We start from the raw sequence: 18,631 nt of genomic DNA on the forward strand, positions 1-18,631 counted from the left end.
AGGCTTACAATGTCAATTCAATGTTCTTTTACCATTGATGAACTCCACCTATGTTAGTTACCTTGTGACTATCACCTGGGAAGAGCGGTGAGCTGATCTGCAAGTTTGTGTGAAAGATTAAAACAGTGATGTGCCTGGATGACCATTCCTAGAGTGAACTTCACTTCTGAAATTCACACTCTGCCACATGAGTAGTTGGCACTAGATTCCCAACACATAATCACAGAACTGTTAGAAATTCTGGCCTGCAGGTTTCCAATCCTAAGCTCATTTGGTATTTCTGTGCCCCAGTATCCGTACACCCAAAATATATAAGACTTCAAAGTCTTCAATCAGCTCTTATGGTTGTTTCAGAGCAGCAAGATCTAGAATTTCCACATCATTCAACTCAGAGGTGTGTACATACATATATATATATATATTAACCTTTAGAGAACAGTAGTTAAGTTCTTTGAGACTCAACTACAGGGTAAGGGAAGATACTAAACTACAGGGCTGTAGAAACAACCTGCATGTACACTAGGTGCTGCAGAGTGGACTGAAACGTAAGCCTGTTTGGCCAGGTAATGAGTTTAAAGTCATTTATACTAGGCATGGTGACATTCAGTGAAGAGCTAGGATGTGCAGTGTAATGAAAGATCATCAGTTCTGATTGCAATCTGCCTTTGGCACAGGAAAAAACATCATTTGAGTTCTTAAAAAAAGTGCAAATGAAGTGCCTCCCCTGGGGATTTATTACATGTGTTGTCAAGTACAATACCTTTGCATTGTCCAGGCCACAACGCTGCCTGAGGATTTTTAATCTTTCCAAGTAAACTGAAGGCCCCACTTCCTCCCCATTTGTGTTTCCTATAGATGAAGACACAGTGTGGGTAGAAGCGGGAACACACGTTCCTTCCATCTGAGGAGAAATTCCTGGAAGATCAAGGGAATGGGTGAGGAGAAAAATAAAAAAAAAAAAGATTGAAAACATCAAAAAAGTTTAAGCCTCTTGGTCAGTTCCTTGGAATAAGGTGCAATGGATGAAGAGTCAACCAACCTATAACTACCAAGGTAGTTGTATTTGCTAGTATAGGCATATCAGCCCTTTCATTTCCCTGCAGGAGTGACAACTGAAAACCAAGAAAATGAGACATTTAAGAAGCGGCAGCAGAGCAGCTCCAGAAGTAGTGTTAAGGCTAACAGCTGACAAAGACAGTGGACAGAGAGGAAGATGCTGATGTGGACCAGTAGTAATCATCATGTCCAACAGACAGAACTCAGCAATTGGCAGGATGGAAAATATTTAGAGTCTTTTGTCTATCCTTTATTACATCAAACTATTGGGGGCAGGGAGGAGGCAGGGGACGGACAAAATTGGAGTATGTAAATTATGTTTTGAAATCTCTAACAGTTGCACTAACATTTCTTGGTTGCACAGACTTTTAGGATGAAAAGTAGAATTGTCTGTCTTATCTAATCAGACACATTTAGGAGGTTCTGAAAGAAACTTACTCCTACAGTAATTTACAATACAAGGATAGGAGAAGGAACCGTAGTACCAGAGAAGACTAAAGGCTCACAGAACACTGTGAAATGTGAAAGAAATGAAAGTTAAAGGTAGTTCTGCCAGAATGTGTATCGTTTTTTACTGTCAGCTAATCATCCATCACATTTTGTCCCTAATATTGCATTAAATACTCATTTGTACTGACTGCAATGAAAAAACTCACTAACAAACTGAGTGTTTTACAGTAATTTATCCAATTAAAAAGCTGATTTATTGGAAAGGGTCATTACAAAGATTGCTACAGGAACACTTCAAGTTATTTAAAGTACACTTTTCGAATCCACCATAAACAACTATTAAAAAACCTCCTGTACCATTTTAGTAACCAAAAGGTAAAAGAGGAATCTGATAGCTGCTGCTGTTATAAACCAGCTATATACTTTGCAGAAACAATCCTTGATACCAGACACGTGAATCACAGGCTAATGTTCAACCCACACTACAGGGTATGAATGAGAACCACTTCTTTACCAAGCCTTTCAGATGCTTCTACATTTAGTGTGAAGGTGGTTATAACACCTTTTTTGTAAACAAAGAATGCATAGTCCCTGCAAATGGTATAGTTCATGAAGCAACGCAAGTGCCAAGAAAACATGTGACTTGCTTTGGAAATCCATAAACAGCTGCAAATGCTGATTTCTACCAGCGGACACATAACTGCTCTCCTTATATCTCTGCTTCTCATAAATCAATAAGTTCTGCTATAACATGTACCTGTAGAAGCAGCAATGCGTCCTTTCCCCTCCCGTTCTGTTTCTATTAGCCGGAGGCCTCTTTCCACATAGCTCTGGAAGAACTGAGAGGAGTTTTTCAGGAAGGGCTCAATGTCTGCATCAGAGTATTTCTTTTTGTATTCATATAGCTCTGCCAGACCCTGGGAGGGAAGAGTTTCTGTGCATTACTACAACTGCTGCATAAACCACTCTAACGTACCATGCCTTCTTCCTTGCAGGAAGGGTGCACTTACCTCCTTAGTGTTCTCCTTGGAGCCAATCTTCTTAAATATTTCTGCCAAAATATCGTTAACTTTGGCCTTCGAAGCCTTTTCCTCCTAAATAAAAAAAAAATAAAGAGACTTCTAAAACAAAGTGAATAAAAATGAAGGGAAGTTAGATGAACCCACAGTGCCCCCAGACCTGCTAGCTAGATACAGAGTTTCCAAGGTGAAGAAAACCTTGAAGTGGTTAGGGTTTTACATAGCCACTGTTCACACAGAACGAGCAAGGACATCATCAAGCTGTAGGACTCCTTCTGAGAAGTCAGTGTTTAAAACCTCTTTTGGGTATAGTCAATTTGTAGTAAATCAAATAAAGTATCAGGCAGCATAAAACCTATGCTGCACACCTGAATGTCCTGGGGAGCACTTCAGCCTGGGATAGACACAGAATATTCCGGTAACAGAAACACACTGTACGTTGCCAAAACAGCCATAAATGTGAAATTAGAAGAGTATTTCCAACATTAGTTGCATGTTGGAAAGGCAATGACTACTTCATATTCCACGATCACAAAATTAAGCTTGTTTCTTAAACAAATTGCCTTACATTCCCTCTCCCCATCAACATGTTTATATTACTTACAATGCGAGAAGCCCCTTTTTCTGTATCCTTATCAGCTTTGCTTCCAGTCTGGTCCATGGAGTGTTTCATTACTCTACACAGGTGAGCCTCCAACTCAGACTCATTTTTGTTGTCTATCATTGTTAAATGATCTAAGATCTAAAAGAAGAAAAAGAGGGAAGTAAAAAAAGGGAAAAGCTATAGAGACTGCATGAATATCCAACTTAAAAGTACATGACTCGTCTGACCTTGGGCCCTTTCAGCTTGCACAGGGTGTGAAGCAGAGTCTTCAGTGTCCTTATAGGAAACTCACTCTTACACTGCTTCAGCTTCTCTTTGGGAAAGACCTTCATGAAAATGTGGATATCCAGTAGAATCCGATCCAGATTAATGCTATTAATGGTTTCTGGAAGAAGACGCACCATTCTCCAAAGACACTAGAACGAGAGGTTGACTTAAAGAAAGACAACTCAAGGAAGAAGCATTTAATTATATAAGGAGAGATTACACAGAACTATCATTGAGCCATTTCACCCTGCTACCACATACAGACATGCACTGTTTCTATCTGCTCAAGCTGCATTTGCACTGGTACATACTTTCTGTTTGGAACTAGCTGTACTGTATCCAGATTCTTCCTTAGAGCTGATGCACGTAGTTCTGACTCCTCTACCAGTAACAGGAGACTGAATGCTTTGCAAGAGGAAATTTCACAGATAATGCATAACATGCTACGTACACCTCCACAAAGACAGAGTTCTTTAGGCATTCTTAATGAGGTTAAACCTAAGTTGTCTTTAAGTCATGCCAGTTATAAAAGGGTGTTGTAGTATAAAAAAAATATCACACCCATGCTCTAAATGCAGACATCTGCATGTTCACTCTGCCTGTCCTTAGAGATGACAAAACACAAGCCAGCTCCAGCCTAGGACTGTTTGAATTCCCTAGTACAGTGCTGTGTCTAAGCAAATAAGCCCAGCAGGTGACTGCACACCTCTGTATGGAGTTTGTATTAGTACACATAGCAAACTATTAGCAGGTGTTAAGCTCCCTCCTGGCATACAAAAAGTCACTATATGTAACAATTATAATCTTAAAATTAGATAAGAGTTATAAGAAATATTTCAAGTTATGGTCACTTTTTTTTAAAAAAAAATATATCTGTTCTTTCAGCTAAGTTGATTCAGATAAACCAAGTTCAAAACCCCTACAACAGACTCACCTTCATGACAAGTTCTGAAAACTTAGGTGAGCTGGCTGTTGCTAGCAGACTGTCTTGGAGCAAAACAAGCAGAGCACTAGAAGGAATAAATTTACAATAGTTACACAGGAAAAGTGCTACATGCCAAAAAAAGTGCCCACACCACACCAGAGAAGGGTTAGTCCAGCAGTTTACACCACGTTGTATAAAAGCTCTTTCTTTCTTTCTAGTACATTTATGAGTAAGAAGCAGCCTGCAGAACTACAAAGCATACGGAATCACGCTAAGCTGGTTTGTTTAGCTTGCCTCCAGCTGTGCAGATTGTGCACTCAAATTCTGATCACCACTGATGATCAGTGCTAATTCTTCATTAGCCAGCTGAATGATTTTACAGACATCATTGTGCTTACAGAATGAAAACAACTCAGCCATTCAAGGAACACACAAGAATGGGTGAAAAGAAGGGGTAATTTTGCAGTTTTCATTATATACCTCAAGATGTTGGTCTGATCAGACTTTTCCAGAACTTTCACTACCAAGAGGTTGACTGATCGGATGACCTGCTCACCCTCCTCAAGGTCTTCAACCCGAGAATCCAGCATTAATGTAATAAGACCATGCATTAGGTCCTTTAGCACACCAGTGGAGGCCTCTCGAGCCAGACTCTCTATCTGAAATAGCTACAAATTGAAGACAACATTAGACATTTTCCATGCATGCAACACTTTAATATAGGGATTTCTCTAGACTACACTGTCAACCCATTTGACAAACCCCACCCCCCCAACACTAAAAGATAAAAATGCAACTAGGAAGTTATTTCTACTGAGTGACTTCTGAAAATACTGAGGCCATCAACTAAGTACTGAAAAGGTAAGGAATATTAAAACAGAGCTTAACAAAGGTGTTAAGAGTGGCTGTATTCTGTAGAATCAAACAAACAGTCCTTCTTCCCTCCCCAATTTCTCATTCCCCACTCCCTCTCAAAAGGTGCATTGATGAGCAGACAATTAACAACAAACCTTTGTAAATAAGACTCAATAGTAAGCTAACCTAGGTACAGGACAGACATTCCATTCTCCTGCAACTTCTGCATAGAAATTATTTGCTCTTCACCTAAACTTTTGTGTCAAAGCCTTACCGAGATCATGCTCCCAATAATACAGCTGTAAAGTTTGATGATCTCATCTTTGTCGAGCTTCTCATCTGCCATGTGCGTATTGTAGATAAGCCGAAGCTGCATAAACGTGGCTATTAGGAATTGGTCGATGTGACCAGACATGGCTTCTGCTTTGTCTTCCTGTCTGAGAACCTCATCAATCTAAGATTTAAAAACCAAAACACCCAGGTAAAGACAACATAGTGCAAACAGTGCAAAATAAGTGTAATTAACACCCACCCCCCCCCTTTTCTATTGGAAAAATCTTGCCCTGACCAATCCCATTTGCCAAGGCACTTGGCAAATTCTAAGGCTTTCACCTGAAATCAGTAGCCACAGACTTTCTATTGCTGACCCAAATTACTGATCTTTTAGAACTGCAATCCTATCCTGTATGCAAATAAAAAACATGAAATGCTGCAGTATGGATTCTGGAATTAACAGCTTTATGAAATCTTCTGGATTAAATACTTATAAGTAGTTAAAACCACCCTAGAAACATGTAAAAGCTATGAGGCAAGACAATCCTTTTGCTGAGGATCTGTAAAACCTTTTACATTTAAAAGTTAAGTCTCACTGGCTTAACTGGCTTTTTCAAACTTACAGCACAGATACTTAACAAAAACAAAGAGATACACTTTTTTTCCCCTCAGTGCTTCTGTGTTAAAGAGTCTATTCTACACCATCCAAGTGGAATTTCTATTGCTAAAGCGAGTCAGATGGCCCCTGTGCACTTAGTTTTGTCACCAGGGAGATTCTGAGCAGAGTCCACGTCACCTGACATGATTGCTCCACCACAGTGCAACTCATCACCCTCGCAGACAAATAGTTTAGTACAGTGTGATTAATTGCTACCTTAATTCACTTACCTGTGCCAGAGCCTGGACACTTGTATTTATATCACCACTGGCTACTTGGGAAATGACGAAGTTGATAGTAGAAGCTGTGTTACTGTGCATGTCAAAGTGGGGGGACACAGCACGAATTCTGAACAATTGAAGAAAACAGGATTCATTACTCTTCGGAGAGATAGCTCTAATTTACACTGAAATGCTGTATTTCAGTGGTGGTTTAGAGATAAGGGAAAAGGACTTCCTTCTTCACAGAGGATATGCAAGGAAAGAATCATTCCTTTTAACATGTCTATTGCACTACTTGTAAATACACTGGTGATGCATTTACAAACTCAAGATTCTTTTACTATAAAGACACATAAGCAGAACTCAGGTTTTTCATGAGAAATAACTGCTCTCCAGTTTCCAGAACAGTACAAGACTCTCACTTTGACATCTCTCTTCAACGCTACCTTCTCATGTTAAGTACAAATGTAGAAACTAGCATGGCCAATTTAGCTTCTCAAAATAGTTTAAGTAGCCTTACTGGTTTCACTTAGGAGTTAAAACTAGACTCACTTGGGCTCAGGAATCAAGACTGGCTCAAAGATGTCATCTAGTTTGTGTTGTACAAGTGCTGGCATCTCACATCTGACAGTACCATTGTCATTTTCAATTTCATCAAGATCCAGCTGAAATTCCCGTGGAACTGTATGCATTGCTTCCGAGTGACTGCCCATGTTGCGATTTTGGCTACAGAAACCAGGAGAGAGGTATTCATTAAATATACACAACAGACAAGAGTACTAGTAGGAGCATCCACTGGTAGCCCTAAAGCTCTCATAATAAAATAGCACAGATTTTGAAGTTCTGATTTTATTCAAGCCCCCTAATAACTGTTTTTGCCTTTCCCCTAGCCATTAGTAAACCAAGCTTTTGTAGGCCAGGAGTGCAGCTGCTAGTTACTTGCCTTCCTGCTTTCTGTTATAACCCACCACAAGACCCCCTACATCTGTGATAGGTATGCACTAAGTTCATTTTGAGAGATATCTAGCACAGTTTAAAATAGTATTAATGGAATATAGTGTTAGAGTGGCTTTTTTTTTTAAATAATAGATAGAATCCATATGTACATAGCAACCTTGCAAACTCATCCAAATCTAGGACTCTCAGCGTGAGATGACTTGTGCTGCATATTAAGGAAATGTTCCAATACATAGTTCTCAACAGGGACTTTTATTTCAAGAATATGAGCAGGTGGAAAGGAACACAGTTTCTGAGCTTTCTGGTTTTGGTACTGTGGCCCCAGGCTCTACAATTGGCACATGCTCATCCAGTTCTGTATCTGTCCTAAAGGGTTAAGAACAGGATCCAATCAACACCAAGTTTAACGTAACACATAGGAAGTTCTCCCAGTATTTCTAACAGCTGCTTAACATGGAAGTGCCATGCCTGCCTGCAGTTTGATCTATAGCCACCTTGGCAGAAACCCGTATCTTTTGTTTCCTTCTTTTCTGTAAGTCAGAGACCTGTAAATAACCTAGAACTAACTGGCCATGGTAAACCTGTCACCTTCAGGAAGGGATGACTAAGATAGGAACTGAAAGATGCAAGAACCTTGCTACCAAGGAGTTAGTGGGCAGTACTTACATCCTATAAGTGCGATACATAATTCTGTCCATGGAGAAGCAGTGAAAAAAGGCACAAGACCATTTAGAAAGATTCAAGACAGACAAGACAAAAAAGTTTCAGACGTTTTGTTTTATATTATTTAGCTGATTTTCACAACATGCAAAGATGATGATACAAGAACTAAAATAACATAGCCAGACATGATATTAGCACATACACCATGCAAGCTACAGACCATAATATTACATACTTGAGTTTGGAGGACATGTCCTCAGTTGGTCCCTTCCGCAGCATGCTAGCATTAGCGCTGATGTTTTGAGTACGCTGAGGTTTCTCTTCTGCCTGTCTCGCTGGAGCAGCAGATGGTCTCTTGGCTGACCGTTTTATTCTTTCCTCCAGCATGCTCATGTCTTTCTCAGAAAGCTATAAAACACAATGCTTTCAGTCAATTTGAGTTGTATGGTTTTTAGAAATCTTGGTCACCTAGAGGAAGTATACCACTTATTACTGCAGACTGAAGTTCTCTAATACCAAGAATATAAGCTGCCAATATAACCATCTAGCAGCAAACTTAATATGGCCACTCTGGACTGCGAGATGCTACTTCAGGAGCTAATTAACCCATACTGACAGACTGTAATAAGAACTACAGCTATTTCTAGCCCACACAATTTCAAAGAAACAAGTAATCTTGAACTCAAACTATGGTACTATCATGTGTTTCTAATTCTTGCTTATGCTGCTGCTGCTGCAAAAAAACCCCAACCAACCAAACAAAAAATCCCCAACCACCTTTCCATATCCCCTATTGGGAGCCCAGGCAATGCTTTAACACTATGGACCCTGCCACAGAAGCCAGAGTGCTTATAACAGTTGAGCTGACCTGTTCAATGTACTCATAATTCAACTTGAACACAAGGTAAGCCAACTGAACACTCCAACTCATGCAGTGAAAAGAATCATATTTATCTGCTTACCTACATGACCAAAGGTTACCAACAACTACATTTGAACAAAAGTAGCTGTGATAGTTTTGTGGGAAGTACTCTCCAGTGTCCCTATGATTTGGAAACCTTCCTGAAAGCCATACATTTTGAGACTAGATGGACCACACTGAAGCTCAGAAAGCCACAGTTAGAAGGGGCTGAATGGTTCAGGTGCTACAGATCTTTTCTTAACCTTGAAAATCCAAAAGCAAATGGACTACGCAACACTGAGGAGGCGGCAGCTTGCATTCTGAACAATAGTTAAAATAAGATGGGAATCAAAAGTGTTAATGAAAACGCAACGTTAATTTTCATGGAGATGGTTACCAGAGAAAAGTATCACATTTTGGGGGGCAGGGAAGAAGAGGCAGCCTGGCTGCCCTGCTCATCATACTCTATAAAATATCCATCCAACAGCTTGTATGCACTATGGTATATAACACAACATGAAAAGTTCATACAGGCATCAATATATCTATAATATTCCTATCAGTTGAAGTGCTGCTAGAAACATTACCAAGACCACAAATTCAGAGAACAGAACAGGAAAAAAAAATGGTCTAACAGTTCTTGACTCAGGTTAGAATTCAGTATACTTAATCTGTTATGCACAGTAATTGTAGACAATGCAGTGAACTAACTTTCCACTGCTGGAGACTAGAAACTGAGTTTCACCACCCTTAACCTTCACTGCATTTTAGATTACATGGCCAAGTATGATTTCCAGAGAACAAACCAGCCGTGACAGAAAGAAACACAGTAATGTCACAGACCTTAAGCACTGGAGTGCAATAAGATAAAGCAAACAAACCAAACTTACCAGACTTTGACTGCAAAGCAGCTGGTGGAGATGGGCATAAAAAAAAAGAAAAGCCGAGAGTACTTGATGGTGCCCCAATAACTAGCCTTTTTTGGCCAAATAAGTCATCCAAATGTCATTCCAAATCACAGATGTTATCTATACAGTTGACTATAAAACAACTTATTCTTTATAATCAATTTAATTCCCATGAAATTCAGTCTTGTGTTAATTTCTTTCAATTTAGTTTTTCAGTCATGATCACCCAGGTTATATATCCCACAATCAGGAATTAACCAACTAACTTTTAGTATGGTGTAGCAAATAATTTTCAGCATTACAAAATGCTTGACACCAACAGCAAGATGACCCGTGACCAATCACTAGCAAAACATTGCTAATTCCCTATAAAAGTGTAAGGACTTGAAAAAAAAAATTAAAAAAAAAAATCTTATTTCCAGTTACACTCACATTTCCAATCAGCTTGAACACTTGGTCGCCATGGACATTATAGACAGTCACAATGGTGTTCAGTGCAGCATTGCGCACAGTGTTGTCTCTATCACCAATATGAGTTGCCATTTCTTTTAAGGCTTTCCCTGGAGTTGGCTGGCATACATTCATGCCATATGATTCAACCAGACATCCAAGCTCTTCCAGGCATTCTAAAGGAGGAAAATGACACACACACATTCAAGTTTAAAGCTGCTGGGAAGAGAGCCCTCACAATTTCTATATTGCTTGCACAACTGGAACATTCAACTGTAGAGAAATGTCAGTCACAATTAACCAGAGTATATCTATCAGCATTATGGGACGAATAGTAAACTAAAGGTTCAGACTACTTGACATAGATAGCATCTAAAAGCTGTCATTCATCCCTATACTCTTCGAGTATTTCCCATTACCATTTATGAGCAATGTTACAGTTAACTTCACATCTAGGTAGTTTAGACAGTTATGAGCTTGCAATGCTGTATTATGTATATAATTTAACTTTGTGGTTGTATCAGGATAAGACAGTTTCAAGGTGACTAGAGAGTTGTTTGAGCTACAAACACCATACCACAAAATTTCTATAATAAAGTTGAGACAGATGTATAGAGACATTTCTTTTCAAAGTCTTCACCAGATTAACAGACTCACTTGGACAACAGCATTGTCACTGTTCTCCCCAGTACTGTTTCACTAAGACAACAAGCCTACTGAAGGGAGACTCCCAATCTTAATCCTGATAGCAATTTAACAGATTGCTCATCTTTGGAAGGTACAAAGACATCAAAAATAAAGAGCAAGATGATACTACTTTAAAATCCAATCCTTTAAACACTTCCAAGCTTCTGCATAAAATGCTATACACGGGCAAATCTCACATTCCACCAAATATTATGCTGGGTTTTTCAAGATGCAAAACAAAGCAATTTCAAGTACTTCACAATTGCCTGGTTCATCATGCCATTTCCCACCTGCACGCTGTTTTGAGTTTTTGGATTTTGTCCCCTCCATGATGAAAGTGAACATCTTGCTGGCTGGATAGATGAGACACATCCTGTTTAGGATGGCACGTACATCCTTACGGATGACATCTTTCGGTTCTCCTACCTAGTGGAAAAGTCAGAAAAAAGGGAAGAAATACAGAATATTTTAAACAGTCATGATACTGTTGATTAGTCTAAATAACATTAGGAAAGTCAGAATTATTCTCAATGCAAAGTCCTTTTTAGTAAATGGCTTTTAGAGGCAAATAGGCAATATAGAATTGTTTAAGTTGGAAAAGATCCTTAAGATCATCGAGTCCAACCATTCACCTAGCACTGCCAAGTTCATCACTAAACCATGTCCCTCAGCGCAACATCTACATGTCTTTTAAATACCTCCAGGGATGGTGCCTCAACCACTTCCCTGGGCAGCCTGTTCCAGTGCTTGATAACTCTTTTCAGTGAAGAAATTTTTCCTAATAATCTCCCCTGGCACAATGTGAGGCCATCTCGTCCTATTTGTTACTTGCAAGAAGAGACTGACACCCACCTGGCTACAACCTCCTTTCAGGTAGTTGTAGAGAGCGATAAGGTCTCCCCTCAGCCTCCTCTTCTCCATGCTAAAGAGCCCCAGTTCCCTCAGCCGCTCCTCATAAGACCTGTTTCCCAGACCCCTCACCACCCTCACTGCCCTTCTTTGGACACACTCCAGCACCTCAATGTCTGTCTTGTAGTGAGGGGCTCAAAACTAAATGCAGTATTCAAGGTGTGGCCTCACCAGTGCTCAGTACAGGGGGATGATCACTTCCCTACTCCTGCTGGCCACACTGTTTCCAATACAGGCCAGGATGCTGTTGGCCTTCTTGGCCACCTGGGCACACTGCTGGCTCATATTCTAGTTGGTTGACCAATACTCCCAGGCCCTTTTCTGCCGCGCAGCTTTCCAGCCACTCTCCCCCAAGCCTGTCGCATTTCACAGGGTTGTTGTGAACCAAGTGCAGGACCCAGCACTTGGCCTTGTTGAACTGCACATAATTGGCCTCGGCCCATCAATGCAGCCTGTCCAGATTCCTCTGCAGACGCTCCCCACCCTCAAGCAGATCAACACTCCCACCCAGCTTGGGGTCACCTGCCAACTTACTGAGGGTGCACTCAATCCCCTCGTCCAGATCATTGATGAAGATGTTAAACAGAACTGAGTCCTGGAGAACACCACTGCCAACTGGATTTAACACCAGTCGCAATATATTTGGAATTAATATATTACAGTGTTTGATGGTATCCTACTATATTCCTCATGAAAAATAAGGTTAGTTTCTGTATAATGAATCATACCTTTAGGATAAGATATGGGATGAAAGAGGATGCTTCATTTTCAGTAAGGTGATACTCCTCTTGACTCAGCAAATTGAAAAGCAATTTAAGGTATTCAAGTGTTTTCATCAAAACACTTGTGTTGGTATCAAAGAACCGCAGGGTAAGCCATTTTAAGATCAGATCCAGGCAGCTGATGACTCCATCTTTTTCACTCTCCAAGTGCTTGAAGAAGGAAAAAAAAAAAAAAAAAAGAGATTGGGCAGAATGAAACATAGTGTTCAAGAAAAGAACAGAGAATAAGGAAAAGCTATGCCTGATATAATGGTCTACATTTATTGGTGGATTCCTAGAATCATGAGTACTCACTCTTAACTTATACAGCTTTCTGAAATTCTAAGGGAAGTCTCTAGTGAGGAAACTTAATTTTCCCTTCTCCCAAGAAACTGTACTAATGCCAACTACATAATTCCACTGAAAAATATTTCTATATATGTTAAGGTTTCAACTTCACAGAACAACCAACCCTGGCTCCTCAGAGAATTCCTACTTGATTTTAATTCAAGCAGAATCTTTCATACAGAGAATAATTCTATACAGTGTTATCTACTACTAGACAACCAAACTGACCTCAATCATAACAGCCAGCGCTTTGTTGTGGTGCTGAAAGTCTGCATGAAACATCTCATCCTGTAGCCACTTGGCCACACAACTGGACATCTGTGTTTTCAGCTGCTCAATATATTCATCACGGGGAGTAGTGAAATTCCACTTCAACACCTGTAAAAGACAGCATTTGGAACTCAAAGAAAGAAATACCTTTTCCTCCTGAAAGAATCTACAAGTTGCACCCCTTTTAATTCTGCTTTAGAATCTGTTTTCAAAGTCTTCTCATTATCAACAAGCAATGGGAAAAATTCAGCAGCGTTTGCTCACCTTGGCTTACATGAAAAATTTTCTCTATGTGGAGTGGTTATCTTTAGACTATTATCTTAATATCACTTAACATGATTGTTTTTAAGCTATAGATAGGCCTATTTACTAGCACATTACAAGCAACATGCATGTTTTAAGTAATAGAATTTCCCTACCAAAGACAGGCCTGATAAGCAGGGCTGTTCAAAGTTAAGCATATTAAAGCATTTACAACGTATCCAAGAACTCTGACATTATCAACTGTTTTCAGGTAAAAAACTTGATGATACTTCACAGCTGAAGACCATCTCTTGGAAGTTGTAAAGAGGTTTTTAGCTTTTACAAGAGTATAATTGCACAAAATTTGTAAATCAGAAAAGAAACATCACAGTAAACAAGATATTGGCCTGTGAAAGTCAACTGAAGAACTAGATAATCAATCCAGGGGATGGACAGAGACTAGCACTTTCATGCCGCATCATGTTTAATTCTAAATTAAAAGCTAAAAGAATGAGTTAAAATTACACTCCTTCAAAACTTGTGAATACAGTCAGATTTTTCTCACCTTCAAACCTTTCTCATCTTTCATCCTCTGTTCTTTCCCATTTGGGACTATGATAAAAATAGGACCTGATTTATCATCATCTTCCTTCAAATTAGGCTTGCTTAGCACCTTCTTCCCCTGTACACCCTGAAAAAAGCAAGGTATTAACAGGCAACACAAGACATATATATGCCTCAGTCCCAGCAATTGCAAGCATTAGATACCAGCCAACCTCATGCTGCCTATGGGTACATAAGCCAGAGAGAAGCTGGAAGAATAACGATGATTAGAATTTTAGAAGTATGTGCTCTGCTGCTGTGGAAGCAATACCCATGACAGTGTGCGCAGTAGTACCCTGTGAAATATGACACATCACTAAACCAGTGCACTAGTCACCCACACACATCCCCCTAAAACCCGATGTGGTACCTGTTTGATAGGTTTGCTCTTTGTCAGACTGGTACTGCCTTTGCTGAGGCTCGTGTTAGCTTTGGGCAGGCTGGTATTGCCCTTGGACATATTGCTATTAACATCTGACTGCTGTAAATAAGCCACAGAAAAGGCTTTGTTGTTAGACAGCTATTTAGTCTTAAGAGTTACCATTCCAAAGCTTTTAATGTGTTCATAGGAAAGGCATTAACTCTACCATTAGAGTTTTGACAGAAGAATACATCAACTTTGGCAAACTGACAACATCCTTCAAGGTTTGTTCTGTTCATTCTTGCCATGAATCTCAACCTATATCAAATGTTCTTATTACAGCACTACTTTAGACAGTGGAGGCAACAGGACTGTAGAACAATTTCGTTTGGGGGTTTTTGTTTGTTGTTTGTTTTTGGGTTTGTTTGTGGGGGTTTTTTTTAGTTATACACATAGGACAAACTTTAAAGTTAATTGAAAAAAATTTGTTGTAACAGAACAACATAAAAACCTAATCATAAATTCAAAGGTAATCAGTTGAGACCATTATTATTATGCATTTAAGCTTCTTGCTTCCTTTTTTGCACTTGTGATCAAGAACACTTTACCCTTCAGAATGGAAAGGAGAGATGAATTTATTTTGATAAATAAATATTTGTTTTTATTCAAAATCACTGTTGAAAGTATAACATTGGAACTGCAATAGTAAGAATGAATTCTCAACACCACGAAATCAAGGTGGCCAACCAGATTTAGAAAATAAGACTGAGCTGCTCACAAGACAGCACTTTTGACAACACAGACTTTTAAGAATTAAATAGGTAATGACAACAGTAGTGATTTAGTGATATGGGAACACCTGTCATTTCAGAACTCAGACACAAAGATTTTCAGTAAAAGCAGTCCCTAGCAAGGGCTATACTCTTCTACCTATAATACATTAATGAACTATAACTATTAACTTCACAGAACTGATTTTATACAAAATGAAATCAACATACCTTAGCTTTAGAGGAGGCTCCACCTGCTTTGCCTTTTTTGGGATCAGGCTTAGATTCCATGGTATTGGACCCTGAATCTTCAGCAAGTGCTGGAGAAACAACAGACCATTTCAAACTACCAACAAGCCCAATTTAGACCAGCAGTTTTCCATTCTTAGGACAGAAGAAACACTGTTCATGGATACAATACACTTATCATACAGAGGACTGAGGTTTTTAGACCCATAAAAGAAATTCCTTAAATTCCATGTTAGCATACAAAGTTTTCATAATTAAGATCATAGTATGTTCGCAAATTTGTCGCTATCAAAACAATTTTAAAATGCACATACACATACTGTGCAGGCTAATGTCTAGAGCTGTAGTTGCACCCAGTTTGAGCAGACAAGCTAGTCCCAGCAGAGAGATAAGGCAGGACTGCTTCTTCAAATCACTTGTCCCTTAAGTCCATTACCCTCTCTCTTATGTCAGCACAAGCATTCCAGTAGCCCCACAGTGAGCTATACTGAGGAAACAGTCCAGATAAAAATGTTTTCACAATAATTTTTAAAAGTGTTATGTTAAAATCAGATCAGTATTACAAAAACACCCAAACAACCCCAAACTAGTCCATGGGTTTTAGCTTCAATACCAAGTAGATATTTTCAAAGAGCAGCTGACAGATGGTTGTGTGGAAAGGAAAAAACACTCCTACATTGGAAGCTGACTCAGCTGCAAGTAAGACCAGAACTGCAGACAGAACTCACTGGATTATACAACTATTTGTAACCCTAGCTATGCTGAATTTCTCTCCTCCTCCTAAGTATGTTTCTTCCTCTGGCATGTCAAAAAGCCTCAAAACCCACCCTTTTCTCAGTCATTTCCCAGAACCTAAGAGAGGTTACCTGACACAGGTTGGAATTTGGCTGGAGCTGCTCCCCCTACCACTCTGGAAGATGCTTTTGCAGGAGGAGCTGGTTTGGCTGGCATGTTGGCTTTGGCTTTCTCAAGCATGGCCAGTACCTGGTCTTTGGAAGTGGGCTAGAGAACAGAAGGGGGAAAAAAGAAGTGATACATTTGGAAAGATTAGCAATAGTGATTACTAATACATGCCACAGACAAGGAAAATGACAGTAGTTTGAAACAAGCTATTCTCTGTTTAGCGTCTTCCAGGACACTCATTCTTAAAACACCAATGTCTTCAGATATTTCTATTCTGAGCTAAAACACCTTTCCATTAAGTTTCTTCTGCAAGATGTATGGGAAACACGTGAACCAGCAACCTGTTCTAGGTAAGTAGTCCTACAATGTTAATGGAGCATCCTAACAGTGATTCAGCACACAAGGGTCCATGAGATACCACAAATTACTAAAAGCCATCTTAAAGCATGTGTTCAAAGGCATACAGCTGGACAGTAACTGGTATGGAAGCCATCGGCAGGTAGATGTTTTCAGAAGAAAATCAGAGTGAAAAAGTGTCAAGCTCCTAAAGTGATAAACCTGTGGTGGCAGTAGTCTTTCTCAAGTAGAGAAAGCTCTAACTCACAGCCTCCCGACACTATTTTCAACACCAGCCCCCACCCCAAAAATATTCAATGCAGATAAGCTTATATGACTCAAAACAGCATATCATGAGATTGTGAATGTGACATGTTAATACCCACTCATTCACGGTCACGTTATCTAATCTTAGTGACAGAAGTACCTTCAGCTTGCCAGTGGCTTTTGCCATCTTCTCAAAGCCAAGATGCATCATAAAGAACGGCAGGGCATCCTGCGCCTTTTTACGCACATCCCCATTTCGATCTTCAAGGCAGGAGTACAGGTGAGGCACACACAAGAGTAGGTCAGAAGGAACAGAACGGAGGGTAGGCAACTTCTCAGCCAGCCAGCCAAGAAGCTGAAAGAAAGTTTTAAAAGTTTTTGAAGGAACAGTCACAGTGCTCTGTCAGGCCACAGGAGCCTGGAGAGTAGTCCTTCACATACCTCCACGTAAGTAGGTAGAAAACCCCATCCCAGCCTTCGTTCAAATATTCTTAACCAACATCAACTTTCACATCAGCAATTAAACGAGTTTTAAAAACTAAGTACAGTATGTTAAGACACAGCTATCTTAAAACCGGGAGCCTGGGCTCTTAAGACTGCATGGGATATTTCTTCCTTTTGAAAGTAACATCAGAATTTTAGCTGCACTTTATCAGCCTCAAACATGTTAATGCCTCCACTTTAGTTCTGGTCTTCATTATCCTGTGATTTATCTGAGGGGAAAACACACTAGCTCTTAAAATGCTGATCAAAACAGACAAAAAGTCTCATTTCAGATGCACTGAAATCTGAATGACAGCTATCATGCAGGAAGAAAGCTTGTTATTAGCCTTTTGAGGTTTAAGAATTTTATGTCAGCATGAAGACACTTTTTTTGTGTCTTCTTTACTCACATAATGGTAGCAGTGTGTTATTTCAGTCTGCATAGATAAGCATAGTCCATAGTAAGCAAGCTTACTTCAACCAGACACACATAAGGAGAAGTTAATTTCAGAAGCCTACCTCTTGTCTTAGGAAAGGATTTTCTTTTTTCAGCTCCTCAGACAGATCTTCCCCTTCCAACCACTCTTTCATGCCAGTTTGCTCAGCCCAAGCATTCACAGTTGCTAGTGCAGCAGCACGAACATTATTCTGTAGCAAGAATGAGATTTAAGAAGAATAATCCTGAAAAGAGGTCAGAAGATTACAACAGAAGAGGCAATACATTCATCCTTCCCATGAAAGGAAAAAGCTTCTACATCACATGCTTTAAAATTTCTTATTTTTATTCACTGCTTCAGAAATCCAAGATTCAGAAGAATTTAGTTTTAGTAATGGTATCAGCTGCAGAAATCACTGAATCAGACACTATACTTCTCTACCATAATTTAAAAAAAGAAGTTCAATAAAGAAGGACAAAGGGTAACTTTGGTAGCATGTACAAAGTGCTTTTATTCATTGATGAGAATTTTGGGAGTCTCCTAACTCTGAAACAAGCTAAAGAATAAAGTTAGTGATCTATATAATCATTAAAACAGACTTAGCACATTCATAAATCAAGGCAAGTGGGTTACGGAGCCTATTATTAGGGCACTCTTATTTAGGACACACGAGCAAAAGTCAAGTCAGGAATAGGGGAGCCCTCTAACTCCTACCAATTTTAGTTGTCTTTTTTCCAAGCAAAGTTTAGAAAAGCACCCTTTTCTGAAGCAGCTATGTGAAGTTACAAGAAGTCAGA

The 18,631-nt window shown here is 39.5% G+C and overlaps 1 protein-coding gene and 1 non-coding gene across 6 annotated transcripts in view; both read right to left on the reverse strand.

Moving 5' to 3' along the window:
* Nucleotides 1-18,631, reverse strand: part of CKAP5 (cytoskeleton associated protein 5) — a 42,190-nt gene that overhangs the window by 1,339 nt on the left and 22,220 nt on the right. Inside the window, exons 23-44 of one of the 5 annotated variants that reach the window (XM_086462393.1) lie at nt 17,917-18,045; nt 17,075-17,269; nt 16,275-16,410; nt 15,391-15,479; nt 14,399-14,509; nt 13,991-14,116; nt 13,141-13,290; nt 12,532-12,735; nt 11,185-11,320; nt 10,190-10,383; nt 8,184-8,356; nt 7,952-7,975; nt 6,881-7,054; nt 6,338-6,455; nt 5,451-5,630; nt 4,802-4,989; nt 4,331-4,406; nt 3,357-3,545; nt 3,130-3,267; nt 2,517-2,600; nt 2,264-2,423; nt 761-915 (exon numbers count right to left, since the gene is read on the reverse strand). In XM_086462393.1, the coding sequence (XP_086318519.1) occupies nt 761-915; nt 2,264-2,423; nt 2,517-2,600; nt 3,130-3,267; nt 3,357-3,545; nt 4,331-4,406; nt 4,802-4,989; nt 5,451-5,630; nt 6,338-6,455; nt 6,881-7,054; nt 7,952-7,975; nt 8,184-8,356; nt 10,190-10,383; nt 11,185-11,320; nt 12,532-12,735; nt 13,141-13,290; nt 13,991-14,116; nt 14,399-14,509; nt 15,391-15,479; nt 16,275-16,410; nt 17,075-17,269; nt 17,917-18,045 (3,129 nt within the window). Of the gene's footprint in view, nt 1-760; nt 916-2,263; nt 2,424-2,516; nt 2,603-3,116; nt 3,268-3,356; nt 3,546-4,330; nt 4,407-4,801; nt 4,990-5,450; nt 5,631-6,337; nt 6,456-6,880; nt 7,055-7,951; nt 7,976-8,183; nt 8,357-10,189; nt 10,384-11,184; nt 11,321-12,531; nt 12,736-13,140; nt 13,291-13,990; nt 14,117-14,398; nt 14,510-15,390; nt 15,480-16,274; nt 16,411-17,074; nt 17,270-17,916; nt 18,046-18,631 lie in introns of all 5 variants that reach the window. The other 4 variants (XM_086462392.1, XM_009954386.2, XM_086462394.1 and 1 more) reach the window with 4 other exon arrangements.
* On the reverse strand, nt 6,178-6,288 carry LOC147415838 (small nucleolar RNA SNORD67). Its single transcript, XR_015183471.1, has one exon. It is a non-coding gene; the product is annotated as a small nucleolar RNA SNORD67 (small nucleolar RNA).

This window comes from Leptosomus discolor, chromosome 3 (genome assembly GCF_034619465.1).
Source record: "Leptosomus discolor isolate bLepDis1 chromosome 3, bLepDis1.hap2, whole genome shotgun sequence".
Classification (NCBI taxonomy): Eukaryota; Metazoa; Chordata; class Aves; order Leptosomiformes; family Leptosomidae; genus Leptosomus; species Leptosomus discolor.